The 22175-nt window shown below is 46.0% G+C and overlaps 2 protein-coding genes across 3 annotated transcripts in view; both read right to left on the reverse strand.

Moving 5' to 3' along the window:
• Positions 1-7586, reverse strand: part of LOC119653732 — a 55974-nt gene extending 48388 nt beyond the window's left edge. Inside the window, exon 1 of the mRNA XM_038058653.1 lies at positions 6226-7586. The gene's annotated coding sequence lies outside the window, so the exon portion shown is untranslated. The remainder of the gene's footprint in view (positions 1-6225) is intronic.
• Positions 7587-19307: 11721 nt separating this feature from the next.
• The window catches only part of LOC119656235, a 299886-nt gene continuing 297018 nt past the window's right edge, over positions 19308-22175 (reverse strand). For both annotated transcript variants that reach the window (XM_038062651.1, XM_038062652.1), the window contains exon 9: positions 19308-20545. In XM_038062651.1, coding sequence (XP_037918579.1) covers positions 20367-20545 — 179 coding nt within the window. In that variant the 3' untranslated portion in view covers positions 19308-20366. The remainder of the gene's footprint in view (positions 20546-22175) is intronic.

Consider the following 22175-nt stretch of genomic DNA (forward strand, 5'->3'; position numbering starts at 1 on the left):
TTTCTTTCCAAGGCGGAGAACTTGCACTCTTAGTACAATTACAACGATCAAATGAGCACTGTGCATTAAACAGAAAGAACCAATTTGACAGTAAGATGTAAACAACTGCACTATACCCAAGATTATCCCTTACGACGAGATTCCCAGGAGACCGGTCGCTCGCATCTGGTTGCCGAAGATCCGCATGGAGAAGGACAAGCTCGTCCATTTCCTGCGCCTTCACAAACCCGAGATTCCCATGGACGACTGGGTTGTTATCAAGGAGGAGGAACCTCAGATAAACACCCAGCCTGTACTACTCCGCATAAACGAGGAGTGCCTGGAGGCACTGAAAAAGGCCGATTATAAAGTGTGGTTCGGAGTCAGGAATGCTAAAGTAAAAGTGTTCCGCTCTGCAAACCGGACGACGACCTAGACCCAATCGACGCCGCCAACGAGCTGTTGGAGGAGATGACGATCGACGGTCCGACGGGGGCTGGCAAACCCTCCACGCAAGCAGATCATGCTGAGGGTAATGCAGATAAATCTGCAGCACTCGAAGTGCGCCTCGGCTAATCTGCTCGTCTTCCTCTTAGAGGAAGACATCGCATTAATACAGGAGCCCTGGGTCGGAAACGACCGAACCATCAAAGGACTCCAAAGCAAATATTTTAATTTATTCCACAGCACAGGAGACGCTGATCAGGAAAGACGTAGAGCATGTATTCTTGCGAGGAAGAGTCTGCACGCTTTCCTGTGCCCGGACCTGAGTTCCAGTGACCTAGTTGTGGTCAAGCTGGAGCAGGCGGGGACAGAGAACGTGTATATTTCCTCGGCTTACATGGCTCATGACCGATCAGCTCCGCCAGAAGAACTACATGTGACGAACACCATAACAACAAAGAAAGCCAACCTGCTGATAGGCTGCGACGCGAATGCAAGGCATACGCTTTGGGGCAGCTCCGAAATCAACGAAAAAGGTGAGGCATTCTTTGATTTTATTATTACTTCAAATCTATCGGTGTGTAATAGGGGCAGTACACCAACCTTCCATTTCCTCTGCTCGGAGAACTGTGAAGGTTGGGAGGAGGTCCTTGATATCACCCTAATAACCGACAACGGGATTCTTAGGATGGAGGACTGGAGAGTGTCTGACCAGAGATCCTTCTCTGACCACAGTTGGATACTCTTCAGTCTAGAATTCGCCGCAGAGGTCTCAAAGCCCTTTAGAGACCCCAGGAGGATCGACTGGAGAAAGTTTGGTCAGGTAATTAAGAACAAACTCTCCGGTGCGCAAATTGGTAGCATTGGCACGACAAACGAACTGGAGTCAAAGGTCGGGGCTCTGGAGAAGGCATTTGATACCGCCTTTAAAGTCTCGTGCCCTGCTAAGTACAACAAAAAGACCCTGCCACCGTGGTGGAATGAAGATCTCTCTAGTCTCAGGAAGCTGACTAGAGAAATCTTTAACATCTGCTACAGGCAAAAATACTTGCAGTCATACAAGGACTGCCTGAAGAAGTACAAGCCGGCCATCAGGACCGCCAAGAGGCGGTCTTGGCTAGACTATTGTCAGAACATCGAAAGCACTAGTGAATCCGCGAGGCTCAGTAAGATTCTGTCCAAGGAACATAAGAGCCCATCCTTCCTTAAAAAGTCGGAAGGCTCCTGGACGGAATCTTCTAGCGAAACCTTGGAGCTGCTGGTTCAAACGCACTTTCCCTCCAGCGAGGAGGACTGTGAGTCAGAACCTTGCTTGGAGGGTTTGGAGCTGTGCGAGACTATCAAATCGGTAATTACCGAGGATAGGATTGGCTGGGCTATAAACAGCTTCTCCGCATACTAATCTCCAGGCCCAAATGGCATAATGCCAGTCATGCTACAGAAGCAGCAGGAAAGGGTTGTGCCGTGGCTTCTTGAGATTTACCGGAGGTGCATCACTTTAGGATACGTACCGCAGTCCTGGAGGCGCGCACGAGATGTTTTCATACCGAAAGCGGGCAGGCGCGGTCATGAGTTCGCGAAGGACTTTCGACCAATCAACCTGACCTCTTTCGTGCTGAAGACCCTAGAACGCGTCCTGGACATTCACTTAAGGACGATTATGGAGAGAACGCCTTTCTCTAAGTCCCAGCATGCCTACCTCAAAGGAAAATCATCCACGAGGTTATTGGCACGGTTGAGCGGTCGTTGCAGTACAAGCAGTATACCCTTGCTGCCTTCTTGGATATAGAGGGAACTTTCAACAACGTTAGTACTAACGCCATCACGGAAGCCTTGACCGGTATTGGATTGGACGGGTATCTCACGCATTGGATTATATCCATGCTGAGTACCAGGATAATCCAGTCCGATCTGGGAGGCAACCACTTAATCAGAGCTGTGAACAGAGGCACGCCCCAGGGTGGCGCCATCTCATCGATGCTCTGGTTAATAGTAATGGACAAAATTTTACGTACATTGGACAGCAGCGGGGTGAAGGTGGTGGCGTATGCCGACGACTTGATGATATTAGTATCAGGGATGTTTCTGTCCATTATGGGCGACATCATGGAAGGAGCGTTGCGAAAGGTGTGCCTGTGGGCCACAAGATGCGGACTCAGCATAAACCCAACCACAACGCAACTGATGCTATTCACCACCAAGACAAGGATACCTGAATTCCATCTACCACGGCTGAATGAACAAAGATTGGTTCTTTCCTGTAATGTAAAGTATCTGGGTGTAATCCTGGACCCTAAGCGAAATTGGAGGTTGAACATAGAACTGAGGGTTAAGAAGGTCTGTATAGCCTTCTATGCCTATAAGAGAACCTTTGCAAAGAAATGGGGTCTCCGGCCGAGGATGGTTCTCTGGATGTACACCGCTGTAGTGCGTCCGATCCTGACGTACGGCTCTATTGTATGGTGGCAGGCTTTGAAGAAGAAATACAATAGAACGAAGCTTAATAAGATTCAAAGAACCGCGTGTGCAGGTGCTACGGGGGCTCTGCAGTCCTGCCCGGCAGATGCTCTCAATGTACTCTTGCATCTCCTCCCCCTAGATCTCCACATCAAATATGTTGCAGCGTGCAGTGTCGTCAGACTACGTGAGTCCGGATGCTGGACAGCGAAGTCCCACGGCCACAGCAACATCCTAGACGAAATACCTCAAGAAATCTGGGCATCCCCCACGGACTATGTGACACGCAAGCTGAACTTCGCGAGAAACTTTGCTGTGGACCTTCCAACCAGGGCAAAGTGGAAGACCGGCGGCGTGTTGCAAGACTATGACACGGTATTCTTTATGGACGGATCAAAGATGGCCTATGGAGTCGGCGCGGGGCTTTTTTCGAATACACATGGTGTATCCAGGTCGTATGGTTTCCCAGGTTTCACCAGTGTATTTCAGGCGCAAGTACTGATGATATTGGAAGTCTGTCGATGGCTGGAGCGTGATTCGAACCCCAAGCGTAACATAGCCATTCTGACCAAGAGCCAAGCGGCCATCAAGGCCTTGTACTCAACGACGACATCTTCCCGGCTGGTGGGGCAGTGCAGAGATGCGCTCAACCATCTGGACGGCACGCTCAAGGTCACTCTCCTCTGGGTTCCCGGGCGTAGGAACATAGAGGGGAATGAGCGCACTGACGGATTGGCCAGGGAAGGCTCTGCTCTTGGCAGTCCCTCGACGATTACAGTCGGTGGCCGAATCTACTCGCACTACCTAGCAGCCGCGGGCCTGAGATGGCGAAGGCTTACAAGCTGTGCCAAGTCAACGAGAATTTGGCCCGCTTATAACATAGCCCGATCACGAGAGCTCCTGTGCCAGACGCGTGCAAATGCATTCAAGATTACGGCGGTCTGCACGGGGCATTGGCCCATAGGGTACCATGCCGTTAGGCTCGGCATACCCTACAACTCGCATTGCCGAAGCTGCGGAGAAGGAAGGGAGGCCCTCATGTACTTTCTCTGCGATTGCCCAGTTCTGGCTAGAGTCAGGCTGCGGACACTAAGTAAACCATTCTTTGGGGAGCTCAGAGAGATTTCTAGCTGCACGGTGGGAGAGCTGCTTTCCTTCGTGAATGCTACGGGCTGGCTCTGAAGATCCGAGCCGGCTGGACTCTGCTTCCCTGCTCCCATAACAACAGTCATGGTCTTAGGAGTTTGTGGCATCAAAACGGCGCATCAAAGCGCTAATTGGGCTCCTCGGAGCGGCGACTGATACCTACCTACCCATACCCAATTCCATTAAAATTTTGCCGGTGCGATCGGCAGCTGGCTGTAGACTGCCACCAGTCAGATTCCTGGGCCGTCCTCGTGCGGTCATCCCGATGATTGAACAAATAAAAATAACAGCGGACAAGGCCGCAGCTAGAGGTTCGGGCTTAAGTTGACAAATGGCAAACGTTAAGGATCTTACTTCTAGCATGAATGCAACGATCTGGTCTATGGTGCGGAGGATTGGGCTGCGGTCTTGCCCCCATATACGGGTGGTAGCGAGTTGTTTCACAACTGGCTGTGATGGTAATCGTGGAAGTAATCCCTTTTGCCCTTTTGCTAAGGTGTGCAAGTGCAAGAAAGGCGACTCAAGGGAGATTCTTGGGAAAGCGAGTCAAGAAGCAGATGAATTGCGTGGTTCATCGACAACTTGAGTAATTGATACGAACATCGTGAAGGAGACGCTGTGGAGCCGTGTTGCGTGTTACACTTGGGTTTTTATCCTCGCGAAGAAGATTGAGCTCGACTGGTAGAGGGACCCGACAGCAGTCGTTTCTTTGATCGATTGCTTTTCTTCTCTTCCCCCCTTTTGCCGAACCGAATTCCTTAATTTGAAGGCTCCCTAAGGCGGAAGAAAGGAAAGTCTGCAGAATGTATTGTGTTAAATGATTCCGGGCTAATTCTCTGATGACGAGGAGGGTTCGGATGGTTTGCTTTTCCGCAAGTCCAACATTCAGAACGTATGACACGAGCCTTCTTTGTCAGTGATGATTCTTGGCTGAAAAGGAACTATAAAATGGAAACTTCCAAGCTCATGTTGAACTGGTTCACCTGCTCTAAGGGAGGTTCCCGTGTTGAAGCACTGGCTTCAAAAGGGATCTAGTTCAAAGTTAACTGTAGATAAAATATAAGTTGCATGAGTCGCACAGGAGTTAGTTCACTTCTTCAGATCCTGGATCCGGTGAAGGCTTTTCTGGTCGTCTATGCCTTTTTGAATAATATTCGCATTACGTGGTAGCAAACAACACATCAATGTCTCTCATTACTCCCAAAACTTCACGAGATAAGAGGCACAAAAGCAAGACACCCCGTCAAGCATTCATTTTATCTTTAGTCCCAAGTGCCAATCACATAATCCGCTTTGAAAAAACATAAATTCATTCAGCATATTTGATAGAACTTTAATAGACTCCCCATCCCCATTCCCGAGGCAAAATCAGATAGGATTGGGTGGTCGCTTCGGAGAAATCATATTGCGTACGCGGGTCTGGTTTCCTCTGCCTTCCTTACTTCACATTGATACATTCCCTGATACACTAAACTTTTTTGTCGGCTTTGAACTCGCTTTGAATTTAACAAAAATATTTCATTTTGGGATATTTTTCCCAGAACCGAAAGGACAACATACGGCCTTCATGGAACACTTCAGCTTCTTTTGGGTTCCAGCGCGAGTTTCGCCCTTTCCAACGCAGTAAATGGAAAAAAGTCACGACATTGAAATATTTTGAAATTTGATATGAGCCGCCTTCCCGTCCTTCGTCAAGTCAACGGACGGCACGGGATCTTGCATAATACCTGGAGTTCCTACTCCATCTGCGACTGCTTTATTTGCATTTAAATCGAAGGAATCTCCCGTGGAACTCTGAGAAATTTTGCGGGGAGCACTACCGCTTCGTAACTATTTTTGTTTTCGAGGCACACATCGCAGCGACGGCCACCAACCAGACCAACAACAACTCCACAGAGAACTTTAAGGAAGAGTTTTTTCAGGAAAATGGCGTCCAGCCCTCCATTGGAGGTGGATTGCACGGCCAGGGTTAGGAAGAACGCGATCTGGATTGAGGATTGAAGGAGTCTGCTTAGAGCGGACTTCATTTTAGAGATTATTTGCAATTCGGCACGATAACTAGGCGATTAGCGGAGAAATCGCAATTTGGCCACGCGGGGGAGGCGCCGCCGTGAGGTCGACTGCCCAGCGCTGCCCCATACGCGGTAGCTGGCGGCCCATGCGGCTGAGGCGTCAATTTCCACTGAGAAATTTACCTACCTATGGCAAACACCATTAATCCGCTCGTCCTGTTCCGGGACTGGCTCTGCAAATCGGAAAATCACTCGACCCGACGGCAAACTCCGCAAAACCTTTCCGCCGAGTCCAACAATGTGCGTTCCATAAAACCCAACTCACTAATTGGACATTTTCTCTCGTGAAACTTGCAGCACAACATAAACACTCGAAAAACGCCGCAAATTAAGCCGGACTCGAGCCAAGCCACGGGAAATCCTTGATTTTCACCAAAGGACTTTGTTTGGACTTCCCACGGCGAGCGTGCAATTAAATGGCGCGCACGGACCACTTCCACTCTGGGGATTTTCACGCTGCGAAAACACCCGCCCGCGGCTCGAAATATTGCACAAACAATCCGGCACTATGTAAATTCAACGCATCCGAAACAAATGCATCGACCGAGCGGACATTTTTCTCGCGAAAGGCGATTGAACGGCGGCCGCGGCGATTTCTGTCAGTTTTTCATACACACATTTTTTGTGTGGAGCTCGTCGTCTCCGTGCCGTGCGTTCCGCTCACGGTTTTCACTGAAATTTCTAACGCATTCGCTGCCAAATCACATTCACGTCACTTGCACACAATCGGCAGATGTTTTGCCAGCACTCACGATCGTTTTGGACGCGTCAAATTGGAATTTCACTGGATTTTCGGAAGAATTTCACGGGCTCGATGATATTTTTCCATGCACCCAAAAAGTGTCGGGCATTTTGGATTGACGTTGCGATTGTGGGCGTGCGAGCGGACAGTTTGAAATGGAACGCATTGTACGGTGACGGCGTGTACGGATAGGGCCGTGTGTGGTGGTGTTGGATGATTTGATGGCCAAAATAAGCGGTTTGGCGAGTGTGTACGTGCGATTGGGATATGGCAGCAGCACGCCCTGACAAGTGAATTGGACAGGTGGAATATGGTCTGCAAATGTAAGAAGTTGGCTGGACGTTCCCGGCTGCGAATTAGAATTTCAGCTTAAAAACGTGCTGGCTTGGGGTTTGGAGGTCCAAGTCGTGACAAGGATTCACGAGGTCCACTCGTTGCAAAACACGCACACATCGTCCACAAACACTGCCTTGTATTGGCGTAGCATTGTTAATTGATACACTAGAATCCCAGCACAAAAGTGCATCAGTTGGGTTTTTGCTTCTAAATCCAATTTGAACGAAGTTAGTAAATGGAATCGGCCCCTACAGAATATGCGTATGGAAGGGCACACGATGCTACTTTCCCAATTGCCTCGTAGGAGTGGTTTACGCAAATCTACCCATAGAATACATGCCAGTGGCCGTTTGACAGTTGAAGGTCGCTTCTCGAAGAAACAAACCATTAATCTAATCTTCAAACCGACTATTAACACCTTAGAGACTGGATATTTTATCTCCTAGTGTTATCCAAATAAAACGCAACCGTACATGGAAAGAGTTTCTTTTGATATTTGATGGTGAAAAAGACACAATTGAAATCAAGTCCGCATTTGAAAGATCCCGAAAAGAGCTACAAGGTCAAAGAAAACAAAGGACAAAAAATCGATAAGGATCATAAGAAGAGGTAGGAAATGCGGAGAAGAAATTAGCTTTAAACTGAATGGTTGTAAGTTGCAACCGAATTTCGAAGTCGAATGAAGAAATGAAATGAAGATGATTCCTTTCAAGATTGACAGACTACTCGCCTGGGTAGGGCGAACACGAAAAATCGATGTTACGAAGCCACAGAAGGAGCTTCGCACAAGATGGAATTTAAAACGACGAACTCGGCAGCAACAACGGAATAACGATTTGTGCATTTTCTCATAGAACGTGTGTTCCCTGTACAGATCTAATGCTGCTAAACACCTAGCCGATACCCTGTTCCAATATTACACTGATGTAATAGCGTTCCAAGAGATGCGCTCGACAGGGACCGGTTTCCTGAAGAAGAGCCAATACACCATATTTATAGTGGCCAAACAAACCAAACGAGGAGATAGTGGAAATGGAAAGTGAGCTGGCTGCGTTTATACGCAGCACGAAAATTCGCCACTCGCTCTAGCGCCAAGCGAAGGACGCAATAAGGACTGAAGTACCCGGCGAGACATAGGGACGCGCAGACGGAGAGAAGGACTCGTAAAGTGACGCGGCACCTGCAACGGAGACAGGAACCCAGACCTTACCACGCAGTGCTATAATTGCGGAAAGAGAAACTGCCGAAACTAACCAAATAGTTTCGAATGTAAGCCGGTTGGGAGGGTTGTCGACTACTCTGGCGCAAGCTGAAGAAATGCTTATTAAGAAATGCGCGGCAGTTGTGAAGCGCATGTGATCTGCGACGTTCTTCCAGAAAAACGTCAACAAAGGGGTGGAAAACGGGCTAATGGAACTGAAGGAGCTCCTGGATAGGATTCCATATTATAGGCGGACATGGAGAGTAAGAGTAAATCCACGGGAAGCAGAAACAACCACGCCTCCCGACGAGAACACTACGAGTACTAAAACGGATTGCAGACAGTCCATTGCAGAGCGAACTGGCGAAAAAACGAAAGGAGGAAGGGACATCTGAAGGAGACTTCACTCAGGTACTCTCCAGGGCTCAAAACAAGAAGGCGAAGAGGAACAAGAGACAACATGAGGAAAACCTCTGCCTAAAATTAAGGCGGACACGAAGGACGGAGGACCAAAAGAAAAGTTGGGGAGGCGAAGGAGGGCTAGACCGCCAGTTCTGCTTATTAAGCCGACGGAAGGCAAAACTTTTACGGCAGTCCTCACTGAAATCCGTTACAAGATCAAACCCGAAGATAACGGAGCAGAAGGGTGGTGGAATCCTAGTTGAGCTAGGCCCGAAGAAAATGAGTAAAGTTACCTTCTGTCGCACACTGCTGGCTCGGGGCGGTCTCCAGCCTTCAGAGCAGAATTAGAAAGGGCTAGGACGCGGTCAACAAGATTCACATCCTACAAATCAATATGCACCGAAGTGCAACCACTCACGAGTTGCTAACGACCAAAGCTGATTTAGTACTGACCAGTGAGCAGTACCAAAACAAGGACCCAGTTGCATGGCACCCTAACATATCAGGTATCGCTGCTATCTGGGTTCGGGACGGCACCCTGCCTTAGGGTTCTTACCCAAGGCGGAGGGGGCGACTTTGTCTGGATTCGGTATTCAGGGATAACGTTGTTCAGTGTCTATCTTACGCCGAATGAGACGATGCCGGACTTTTGACGCAGGCTTGATATTGTTGAGGACGCTATCTTAGGCACAGATGGGCGGATCCTGGTCAGGGGTGACTTCAATGAGGGATGCCTCAGACAGACTTCAGAGGGAAACGAATTCTCGAAATGGTGGCCAGAACAGGAATGGTAGTTCTAAACATGGGATCCACTTCAACGCCCCGGGCTGCAAGGGAAGCATTCCAGACGTAACCTTTGTGTTAGAATCACTGGTGTCGTTGGTGGACGGGTGGCGATTTCTGGAAGACTTCTCGGCAAGTGACCATCAACACATTGCTTTCGAAGTGGTGGGCACAAACTCTCGGTGTATGCCACCCCGGCGCTCTTTTTGCGCATGGAACGTCACGAAAGTGACCACCGCGAGGTTTGTCGAAACTCTTGGAAGAGGTGGGGCTGCTGTAGAAAGTCGTAAATTCAGTTATGAACCTGATAACGATAGTCTGCGGAGCCTCCATGTCCAGGAGGGCATCGAGACGTGGCAAACCTTCCATGTATTGGTGGTTAGTGGAAATCACAGAGCTCCGGATGGAGTGTCACAGATTCCGCCGCTTAACACAACGTCTAAGCGACCGGGAGGAGGCATGCTCCATAATGACGGAGTACAAATCAGCCGAAACGAGACTCCGCAGCGCAATAAACAGGAGGAAAGCTGGCTGCTGGCAGGATCTGGTCGACAAGGTGAATGCGGATCCGTGGGGACTCGGTTACAAACCGGTAACCTGAAAAATCGGAGCTCTGCGATAACCCTGTTCACTTAAGGCCGAGTAGATGGACCACATTGTAAGGGCAGTATTCCCTGTGCACCCCGTATGGGATGATGACGTCGGTACGGAGAACGCGGAGGGCCGTCCACTTTTCTTTATAAGAGAGTTAGAACAGGCAGTCCTCTTTATGAAAAGCAAGAAGGCGGCAGGACCCGATGGTATTCCACCAGAGGTATACAAACTGGTATTCCAACACCGACCAGATCTATTGCTCCGCGCATTCAACGCTTGCCTGAAAATGCTACCCTCTCTTTCCCTGCTCGTTGCAAGGCGGCGAGGCTTGCGCTGATTCACAAAGGGAAAGGCGACCCCGAGATGCCGTCTTCATACCGCCCACTTTGTGTGCTTGAAACTGCTGGAAAAGTGCTCGAAAAGCTTATTAGAAATAGACTCTCTGAAGTGGTACCCGCTGGCGGAGATTTATCTCTCCGACAGTTGGTTTTAGAGCAGCGAGGTCCCCAGTTGATGCTGTCATGCAAGTCATGGATGCCGTTCAATGAGCGAAGGCACATAGCCGCCGAATTCGACGGGTGGTGCTCCTCGTAACACTTGCGTCATAAATTCCGTAAGATGGAAAGACATTCTAGGCACACTAGACAATATTTTCCATGTGCCGAACCATCTCTTACGGATATTGAGGGACTATCTGAGAAACCGCTCCCCTAGGGTGGACCTTTGGAACGCTACCTATGATAGCCTACTTAAACTCGACATGTCAGAAGAGTCGCGCCTGGTCGGTTATGCAGATGATGGCGCGGCGTTTGGTACTGGATGCACTGTCGAACATGCGCAAAGCAGACTCGGCATATTGATGCGACGGGTTCCAACCTTGTAGTGGAAAAAACCGAACTACTCAACCTGACTAAAAAGAGAATTCAAACCCTGCGTCCCATATCGTTCGGCGAGTCGATATTCGAGTCAAAATCAGTGGCGAGCTTTTTTGAACAAATCAAAACAGCAGTGAATAAGGTTGGAGCTGGAGTTTAGGTGTTAAGTAGGCTAATGGCAAATATTGGGCGTCTTACGTCTAGGAGGCGACGTCTCCTGATGAGTTCAATGCAGTCTGTCCTGCTCTACGGCGCAGAGGTATGGGTTGACGCTCTTGGCAAGGATGCATATTGTAAGCGTCTCGCGCAAGTACAGAGGCGGGGAGCTTTGCGGGTGCGTCCGCGTACCGCACTGTCTCTGAATCGGCCGTGATGGTGATCGCAGGGGTGATCCCCGTTGTCCTTCTTGCTAAAAAGCGTCAAGCCATATAAGAACGCAACGGGGTTGAGGTGGTTGCTCGTGAAGAACGGCAACGCATCCTAAACGAGTGGCAACTTTCTTACCAAAATCAAACTAGAGGCAGTTGGATTGCGCGGCTCATCGGCAACTTAGGTGAATCGGAAGCTGAATATTTCCTCACTCAGTTCTTAAGGCACGATCTTCGGAGTATGTGTTATACAATGGAGTTGTGAACGACGCCCACCACACTTTTTTTTCTTGTGGAAGGTGGGATGGGGTTCGTCAACAGCTTTATTTAAACACAGTGGATCTCTCTCCAGATAACATTGTCGAGGAGACGCTGGTTGAGGAGGTGGATGGCAGGGGGTTCCTTGAACTGACAATTCCCTTTCTCTTTTCCCCTCCTGTTGGTGAAAGGAAATCACTGATTTGAAGACTCTGCATGGCGGGAGAGTTCGAGGACTAGCCAGAAGTAATACGACAAACGGTTAAGGCTAGCCCTCTGACGATGGAGAGGTGTTTAGTTGGTAGTCCGACAACGCACCTCCGGGAGTGCGTGAATGTATTCGCCTACGTCCCCCCCCCCCCCCCCCTGAAAAAACAAAAAAAAACCGTCAGCATCAAAGACTAACCAGCCAATAACATCAAATCGCACTGTGCAGAGAGAAGAATAAAGATAGGAGACTACAACTTTAAGACCGTTGGAAACTTCTACTATCTAGGGTTGCAAATGATAACTGATAACAGCTACGATGATGCAAACCGTGCAGGGTTGTTGGCAGCCAACAAAGTTTATTTCAGCTTACAAAAACTATTCCACTCAAAACGTCTCACCATAGACCCTAGCTGTTACTGTACAAGACAATGATCTTGCCAGTCCTTATGTATTCCTCGGAGACTTGGGTTCTTTGCAAGAAAAATTACGATCTCTTGGCCACAATTCTTCGAAGAATTTTTGGCTCCTACATAATAACGAAATCTTTGAGCGATACCATGACTGTTTGGTTGTGGATAAAATTCGGCTCAACAGGTTGCGGTGGGCGGGTCATCTAATCCGTATGGATGAGGAAGATTTAGCCCGGATAGTTTATAAGGGCAATATCTATAGTAGAAAAAGTAGAAGAGGCAGACGCTGTCTGAGCTGGATGCAGTAGGCCAGGACGCCAGACAGCTTTTAAGGATATCGAATTGGAGGACCTCTGCGTAAAACTGGGATGCCTATCGTTTCTTATTAAGGTTGCCTAGACCGGATACCGGTTGTTGCACCGTTGATGGTGATAAAAAAAGCACTACTTTTTCGGAGGGGCTTCCCTCCTTAATACAAACAACCAACTTAAAGGACGATTCGGTTTTGTTGAGTACGACATTCGGATGTCTTATGGGCCTATCTACGTTAGGTCCGAGACACTCAGTAAACTAAAGTTGTATCGTTATCAGCTGCGTAATTTAAGACAACAGCAACAACAATTTCAATAAATTGCATTTTCATGCAATCAAAAGAAAGCACATCCTTTTCTTAAATACGTTATTTCCAGTTTTTATTTTTATATAATTTTAACAACAATTATGAGGCATTGGCAGCCATTGTTATTTTTATAACGTCACACATAATATAGCAATAATATATAGTTCATTCTATAATAATTGGTTTCAAATGCTTTAAAATTATATTAAAATTGTTTGAATATATATTTGTCTTATATAATATACACATGTATATATATAATTGTAGTAAACAGCAAAATTATTATTTTCCTTTTTAATGTAAATTTACCGTTCGAATGGGTTCTCATTCGTTATTTATCCTTTCCGGTTGCTTTGTATAAAGTGTTGGCACATGTTTTATACTTTTTTCTTTGAACAACATGAACTTTTCATTTTTTGGCATTTTTGGTTATAAAATTTGTATTAAAACTATTTTTTTTAGGGCCAAGGAGAAGGAATCTGGATTTAGATTTCATTGGATTTTAAGTATGTTTTATTTGGCTTACATTTATTATATTCAAGATTTATTATAAATACATTTTGGGTTTTAACTTCAATAGATTTCCTGTTTAAGTTTATTGACATCGAACAAGAACACTGTTAGAATTTTTTGTTTTTAATGTTTCCACTACTGGTCATGCATTACCAACAGAACTGCTATGAATTTTATTATAATATTTTTATTGTTAATTTATAGATTCTTTTTTCTAAGTTCACAACCGTCTCTTACTTGGAAATGTGTGGTGAGTTTTCTTTCGTGTATCAAACAAACGCTCGCTCGTGTGTAGGCCAAAGTTTGCTGTTGTGCTTCTTAGCATTCATTTTTCAGAAAAAGGAAACTAGTGTTCCTATTAGGACGATTGAAACTTAGTTGTAACTCGCTTTGTTAGGAATAAAGATTTTTAGAGGTTAAAAGCGGCCTCCATTTCTAATAAACGTTAAGAACAATCCAATCGTATCACACCTGGGAATTCACGATGTAAGCTTGTTAAGTGTTGTGAGTTTGAAAAATGTTCCAAATATAAAGAGCTGTTATTCTGTTATTCTCTTACGGATCAAGTAGCCCTCTGGGAGCCAGTCCTTGTCAGTCAAGCCTATCGTCTAACAAGACCGTCAATGCCTGACGATAGTCATACCCTATATTAATCAAAACGCTTCGTATCGAAACTGGCAATTCGAGAAATACCGACCCCATTCCAGGGTGTTATACGAACGCTTGACCTTACCGTCCTAGGGACCATGATCCTGTGAGCTGCGAAAAGCGCAACCAGCATAGATCAGTGATCAGAGGGCGGGACAGGGGATCAGGGGGTTACTGAAAGAGGGCCTGGAAATGAAAAAGACTCTCAAGAAGGTTTGAGATAGACCTAAGTCTTAAACAGCAGAATCAAAAAGAGGGAGCGGCGGAGATTAACTCACAAGAAGTAAATGTTTTCAAGAAACCCAAGCCTGGACCTGAAGGCGAGAAAAATCAGGAAGTTAAGGGCGAAGGTTAACTATGTTAGTAAGAGTGTTACTACTAAGATTATTTGCGGAGCAAATACTCACTTATAATGAGCGGGAAAAATTTGCAAATCTTATTGCTTGGCAGATGCGCAAGGGATGAAATGCCAAGCTTGTGTTTTGCGGTATATGTAGACTGTACGATGGCTTAGCTGAAAGCCCCTAAATGGTCAGGTTGGAGTTAGACACCAACAGTTTGCGTTATTCATAATCCCAACTTACTCAAGGGTCGTTACCGATCCTTAACGGGTTGCATACGATACGGAGAGTGGCGTCCCCAAAGTGGCCGAGCTAGAAGTTCTGATCCCCTGGCTGGTATAATACTTGAGTCCTAGGTAGTATCCTCGAGAAGGTATCTCGGTGAAGAACGAACTGCTAATGAGTGATACACGCCCGAATACAATGGGAGCCTCTGGAATCGTCGAAAATGATTTGTCGATGGGGTGATGTGAGCCTAGCTCTACAAAGGCGATAGTTGTTGCGTGTATAAGAAGCCAGCCCCATGGGGACTCTGGTTGGGTAGTGTGCATTGAACCAGTATTAGTAGACCACGTTGCCCCGAGCGAGCGATGATCAGTTCGTGAGTTCCGGGATCAGCTAAGTGTAGGTCAGGGCTCAGGGTACTGGGGTAGGGGCTTTGCCCTCGAGAGAGTACTCATTCCAGGCTATTGCGGTCCACTCCTCACGACGCGCTAGTAAAATCTCAAATAGAGAATAAAAACAACATAAATGAGGAGAGAGTGGGAATGGAGAATGAGTTGGCTGCATTTGTAAACAGCACGAAAGTGTTTCGCTCGCTGCAGCGTCTAGCGAGGGATGAAGCAAGGGCTGAAATACTCGACGAGATATCGATATGCGGAAACAAAGAAAAAGGCTCACAAGGTGGCACCTGGGATGGAGACGGCAACCGAGACAGTATCAAGCAGTGCTGTTGTTTCGGAAAGAAGCACAGTGAAAACTGGTGAAACTGATCAGATGGTTTCAAATATAATCCGAGTGGAGCCCAGTCGACTATTCTTGGGAAAGCCGAAGAAGAAAGGTTTATCAAGAAATGTGCGGCAGTTGCAAAGCGAATGCAGAAAAACATTGCAGAGTGTGATAGAATCCTAGTCGAATTAGACCCGTGGACAACAGGTAAAGGTATGTGCAGTGAAGCAGTCAAGGGGCTACTGGGATAGAAAGCTTTGGGGTCTAGCCTAGAACCCATGTGCTCTCTGGAAATCCGAGACATTGAATGTCTCACAGAAAAGAACGATGTAGAAGTGCCCATCAATCGCGAATATCCGGAGGTAACCAATGTCCAGATTGGCATCATTTTTGCCAACTCCCGAGGCAAAAAACTCGTTGCGGTGGAGGTTATCGAGCAATACGTGAGAAAGCTTCTTAACAGTGGGAAAATCAGAATTGGCTGGATGGGCCGCGGCAATTAAATGTTACAGATGTTTAGATTATGGGCACACGTCTGCAACCTGCCAGGGCCCTGGTAGAAGGGCAACAAGCGGCCAGGCAGGCCATCAAGCGAAAACATGCAATGAAAAGGAATTGCGTTCTATATGGGGATCGTGGCGCGCACACTGTGGGCTTTTGGCGGTGTCTAGTCTGCAGAGTAGGGCTGTAAAGACCTAGGACGCAGGTAAACATGATCCGCATCCTACAGGTAAATATACACCAGACTGCGACCGTACACGAGTTGCTAGTGCTATTCGTGCGGAGACCAAAGCTAATCTAGTGCTCATGAGTGAACAATATCGAAATAACGACATATCAGGTACCGCTGCCGTCTGGGTTTGGGACGGCACTTATTTTAGGGTTCTTGCCTAAGGCCGAGGGGACGGTTTTGTCCGAATTCAGTGTTTGGGGATAATGTTTTTAGCGAGAACAGGACTTGTAGTTTTAAACACTGATTCCAACCCAATTTTCCAGCGACCAGGTTGCGAGAAAGCCATTTTCGACGTAACCTTCACGTCGGAATCTCTAGTGTAGCTGGCGGACGCGTGATTAGTTTTCGAAGATTTCTCGATAAGCGACCATCAATACATGGTCTTCGAAGTGGTTGACATGCTTGGTTTGCGCTACCCCGCCGCTCTTTCTGTGCGTGGAACGTTGCGAAGGTGAATACAGGGAGATTTTTCTAAACTTTTACAGCAAGTGGGGCTGCGCTGGAGGGCACTCTTAGGGTGGAACCACCACAAATCCCGCCGCTTGACAGAACGTAAACGACCGGGAGGAGACATGTACCCTAATAACAGAGTACAGATCAGCCAAAAGAAGACGCCGCAGTGGAATAAACAGGAGTTAATTTCGCTGCTGGAAGGACCTGATCGACGGGGCGAATGGGAACCATTGGGGGCTCGGTTACAAACTGGTAACCCGGAAAATCGGAGCTCTGTGGAAAGCCTGTGCACTTTAGGCCAAGCAGATGAACCGCATTGTGCGGGCACTATTCCTTGCGCAGCCCGTACGGGATGATGACGATAGCGCGGACCGCGCAGAGGATTGTCCACTTTTCTCTGTAAAAGAGTAGGAAGAAGCAGTTCTCTCTATAAAAAACAAGAAGGCGTCAGAACTCGTCAGGATGGCATCCCAGCAGAGGTATACAAAATGGTGCACATCGGCCAGACCTACTACTCGGCGCATGCAAAGCTTACATGAAAGTGAGCATTTTCCCTTCTTCCCTTGCGCTGACAATCAAAGGGAAATCCGACCTTGAGTTGTCGTCTTCGTACTGACCACTTGACACTGCCGGAAATTGCTCGAAAAGCTCATCAGAAGTAGACTAACTGCTACAATACGTGCTGTCGGAGATGCATTTCGAGCAGGAAGATCTACAGTTGATGTTGTTATGCATACCGTTCATTGAGCGGCCAGTTCGACGCTTGACGTCAGAAATGCCTTTAATTCCGTAAGATTGGAAGACATTCTAGGCACACTAGACAATACTTTCCACGTGCTGAGCTATCTTTTACGGATATTGAAGGATTATCCGAGGAATCGCTACTCGTTTTATGAGACGCTAGAGGGTGAGAGGAGAATGGAGGTCACGTTGAAGGTAGCGCAGGAATCCATTCTAGGACCGGACCTCTGGAACACTTCCTATGATAGTTTGCTTAGCTGCGACATGCCAGAAGAGTCGCGTCAGGTAGATTATCCAGATGATATTGCGGCGCTTGTTGCTGTACTCACTGTCGAACAGGTTCAAAGCAGACTTGGCATATTGATGGGACGGGTAAGTGGATAGATTACTGCTTATGGTTTCAACTTTCCACTGGAAAAAACCGAAGCAGTCATCCTGACTAAAAAGAGAATTCCGACCGTATGTCCCATATCGACTGGCGAGTCGATAATCTTGTCAAAACCAGCGGTTAAATACCTTGGACTGACTTTTGCCTCAAAGATGATATTTTTCGAGCAAATCAAAGCAGCTAGTTCGAACTAGCAGTTCCCTCCTCCTCTCCCCTCCCGTTTGTGAAAGGAATTCCCTGATTTGAAGGCCCCGCAAGGCAGATAATATGCTAAGCGGTTCCAGGTTATGTCGCTGACAATGAGGAGGTGTTTACTTGGTAGTCCGATGCGTGTCGTTGCGGGAGTCCAACACACTGTAAGTAAATGAATTCACCTAACATACTCTAAAAAAAATAAAAAAAATCATAAAAATCGTACCGAAAACAAAGTGCATAATTCAATCAATCTTTGCTTTGTAAGGTTTTCGGGCCAGTGATAGAAGGAGATACGTATTGAATTAGGTACAACCACGAGCGGTATCAATTTTTGATAAATAACAATCATAGAAACGTGTTAAATTTTTAAATTGGCTTGGTAAATTGAACGAGTGCTGAATAGTAGCATTTTGAAACAAGCACTCCATGGAAGTGCGCAAGAAAGTTGACGTTAAGGACGACCTCATGTACCGTGTAAAGATTCAATTTGTACTGACAGTAAAAGGCGCCCGCACCTCTGCAATTAAAGAGCGCGATCAATGGATAGAGAATATATATGTACTGAACATTTAAGCTGGTGGGAAACGAGTCAAAGGATCACTAAAACAACGATGGCGAAGCTACTATCCAGGGGAGTGGGGAATTCGGCGGAGGCAAGCATGGCGGGTGTATCAAAATCGCTTCGTGTCTCTGTTGTTAAGGAAGCGTCCTTCATACCACTCCTCTTTGTTCTTGTTATGGACACCGTCACACGGGATATCCAACGTCTAGCGCCCCACACACTGCTTTATGCAGATGATGTTTTCCTAGCATCTGATAGCAAAAGCCTCATGCAACACGATCTCAGATTGAATCTAAACAAAACTGAATTTTTGATGACCGATCCCCATGAACCAGGCGCAATCACTGTCAGCGGCAGTGATCTGCCCAGTACTGAGCTATCAGCTAATGGAGAACTGCATTATGAAATTGCTTCACGCATTAACGCAATCTGGATGAAGTGGCGTTCAACAACTGGTGTTCTTTGTGATCGACATATCAATGAATATCTCAAATCTGAAATTTCCCGCAATGTCGTCCGTCCTGTCGCTCTCTATGGTTCTGAGTGTTGGCCGACTATAAAAGATAATGAACAGCGTCTTGCGGTAATGGAGACGAAGATATTACGTTGTAGTAGCGTCACACGTTTAGATCACATCCGAAATGAGGATATCCGCGATCGTTATCGGGTTGCACCAATCGTGGAAAAGTTGCGAGAGAGGCGTCTTCGATGGTATGGTCATGCAATTCGCGCTAACGGGAAATCACTTACCAAGATTGGTCTGAACATCGAAGTCAATGGTAAACGACCAAAAGGCAGGCCTAAACAACGGTGGCTTGATACGCTGGATGCGGATTTAAAAGCCTCGAGATTGCACCCAGATTAGGTATTCGATAGAGTCAAATGGCGAAACCGATCACGACGAGCCCACCCCGCTTATGAACGGGACAAAGGCTGGAGAAAAAGAAGAAGTTAACCCCGCTGCCAACAGGACAAAGGCTAAAGGAAAAGATGATACTAGGACCAGATACGTAGTAAGAGGAGGAGAATCGGATAACATGGTCGGGTTGGTTTTAGTCGATTTCAGATGAGATCCAGCAAACATCGTGAATACTCTTGTAGTAGTAGTAGTATCATAGTAGTACAATGCACTCGTCACATAAAAAGAGAAACTAAATGATTATAAGAATTGTTTGGTGGATGTAATAGGATTAATGTTCGTTCAGTTTCAAGGGTATTACCTAGTACTAACGATTTACTGTGTCCTTGTTCACATTTTAAGTTCATACTACTATAATTGAGAATATAACTAAGAGCTACATGTAACATTTATCTGGTAAGGACGCAAAGTTAAAAATATACATGTTTGTTGTTTCTTGTTACCATGTTATATAATAAGACACATAATATTTTATTTTTTTCTCTCTAATGTTTCCATATAAAATTATTTACTTTGTTCATTTTGATTCTGTCTATAGTTTAACTGCTCGGAAACAGTTTTAGTTTTATTTATGAATTTTCGCTATTTTTAGAATGTGTACAATATATAAAAGTCGCCAACTAAATTTGCTGTTATTCATTAAAAGTCTTTCGGTTGCTAAATTATTTTCTTTAACTATTTGTTTACTGTTTGCGTTTTATTGTTCATTTTGAAAGACTTGCCACGGTTTCTTTCTCTTTCTCTAAGTCCTATTTGTAATTTGAAGGCCTATAAGTCAAACCAGCCGACCACCAGTCCGATTTCATGTCTTTGACAGTATTCCCAATATACTCAGGTATGCCTACATCGTTGATGCTGAAGCTGGAGATATCCTTACATGTAAGAAGGATGTTTGGAAGTTGAGTGCTGAAACATCACTGATGACTGTCGGCTCAGTTTGGTTGATAGGCACGTAATTTACATATTCATACCAGGGGGTTACTTCAGGACTAAGTCATTGATGAAATTTTCTCAAATCTTGGTTGTATCTCATGCATCCTGGAGATTCCGATAAGGATTCGTTGACTGAACTGTATGAATTTTCGTGGGTCGAATAAGCTCGGTAAAGTGTGCGCGGTAGAGTAGTAGAAGGCCTAAAAATACAATTGGTGTTCCGAGTAATGAACAGATTAGCTCACCAGATACAGTAGGAGCCCAGACAATGGATGCTGGAAAAGGGAGATAAAAAAAATATTTTGTAAATATGTCAAGTTCAAGAATTTAATATTATATAGTATTATAAAAATAAGCAAGAAATATTATATAGGCTTCGTCAAAGATGGTCTCAAACGTGTTTGGAAAGGGGAAGATAAGCGTGACTATAGTCTAACTGTCTAATATCTAGGTAAATCAGGGATTAGGTAGGGTAAGTTTCATTCGAATGTATTCATGATTAGTCCAGGGACGTAAATATCCACTGAGATAGTGACTCCCCTTTTAGTAGGGGATTAAGTATTCATTTAAAATATTCCCGACGTGTGAGAAATGGGATCAAAAGGGATAGAAATATATGTGGTAGAAATCTCGAAATTTCGAATAATATTTATCTTAAGGAAACGATATCCACGCCCTATAAAAGTAAGGTCTTTTCGGGTAACGCTTTTAATACCGAATAAGGATGAAGATTGGTTTGTGAATTATGCATCGCCTCCTCGATAACGATATCCAGAATCCTGTATTCAACTTGAGCAAAGATCTCGGGGATATTTGACTAAACATTCTGTGTTTGATGATCCTAGGTCTCAGGAACCAACATCGAATCTGGTATATCTTTCAACAGTGCTAACTGGACGCTCCAGTCCATCGTATCCGAACTCGACGAATTAGAGGGTGAGGAGTTTTATCGTCTCAAGGAAATCCAAGTCAAAAAGACAAGAAGGAAAAACGCGTTGTCAGTACAGTCGCCAGGAGCCGATGGAATTATAGTCGACTTGGTTAAACATGGAGGCGACTAATTACACCAAGTGGTACATGACCTGATGCTCAAAGTATGGGACAGCGAATCAATGCCTGACGACTGGCAAAGAGGCATTATCTGTCTCATACATAAAACGGGAGATATCATGCAGTACAGCAATTATAGAGGTATCACGCTGCTGAGTACCATCTATAAGATATTCTCCTCTATCTTGCTAGGTCGGATAGCCCCATATGCCCAGAACATAATTGGCGCATACCAAAGGGGCTTCACTCCAGATCAGATTTTCACTCTGCGGCAAGTGATGGAAAAACTGTTGGAATATGGACAACAGTTACACCATTTATTAATCGACTTTAAAACCGCCTATGATAGCATAGCCAGGGTAAAACTATACACGGCCATGAAAGAATTCAGTATCCCGACGAAACTAAAAAGACTGACTAGGCTGACCCTGACCAATGTGCGAGGCCAGATAAAAGCAGCAGGATCACTCTCGAGATCATTCAATATCAACAATTGTCTAAGACAAGGGGATGTCCTATAATGCGTCCTATCTGGCCCTGGAGAAAGTGATTCGCGAAGCCGATGTAAATGCGGGAGGTACCATCCTCTTCAAGTCCACCCAACTACTGGCCTACGCTGACGATATCGACATCATGGGAAGACTAACCCGAGATGTACAGTCTACCTTCATCCATATTAATGAAGGCAAGACGAAGTACATGGTGGCAACGTCAACGCTAAAACTAAAAGAACGAACAACATCGAATCGCACTGGGCAAACACGAAGAAGAATAAGGATAGGAGAATACAGCTTTGAGACCGTTGCGAATTTCTCCTATCTAGGGTCGAAAATCACAACCGATAACAGCTATGAC

The sequence above is a fragment of the Hermetia illucens genome, chromosome 4, assembly GCF_905115235.1.
Source record: "Hermetia illucens chromosome 4, iHerIll2.2.curated.20191125, whole genome shotgun sequence".
NCBI classification, from domain to species: domain Eukaryota; kingdom Metazoa; phylum Arthropoda; class Insecta; order Diptera; family Stratiomyidae; genus Hermetia; species Hermetia illucens.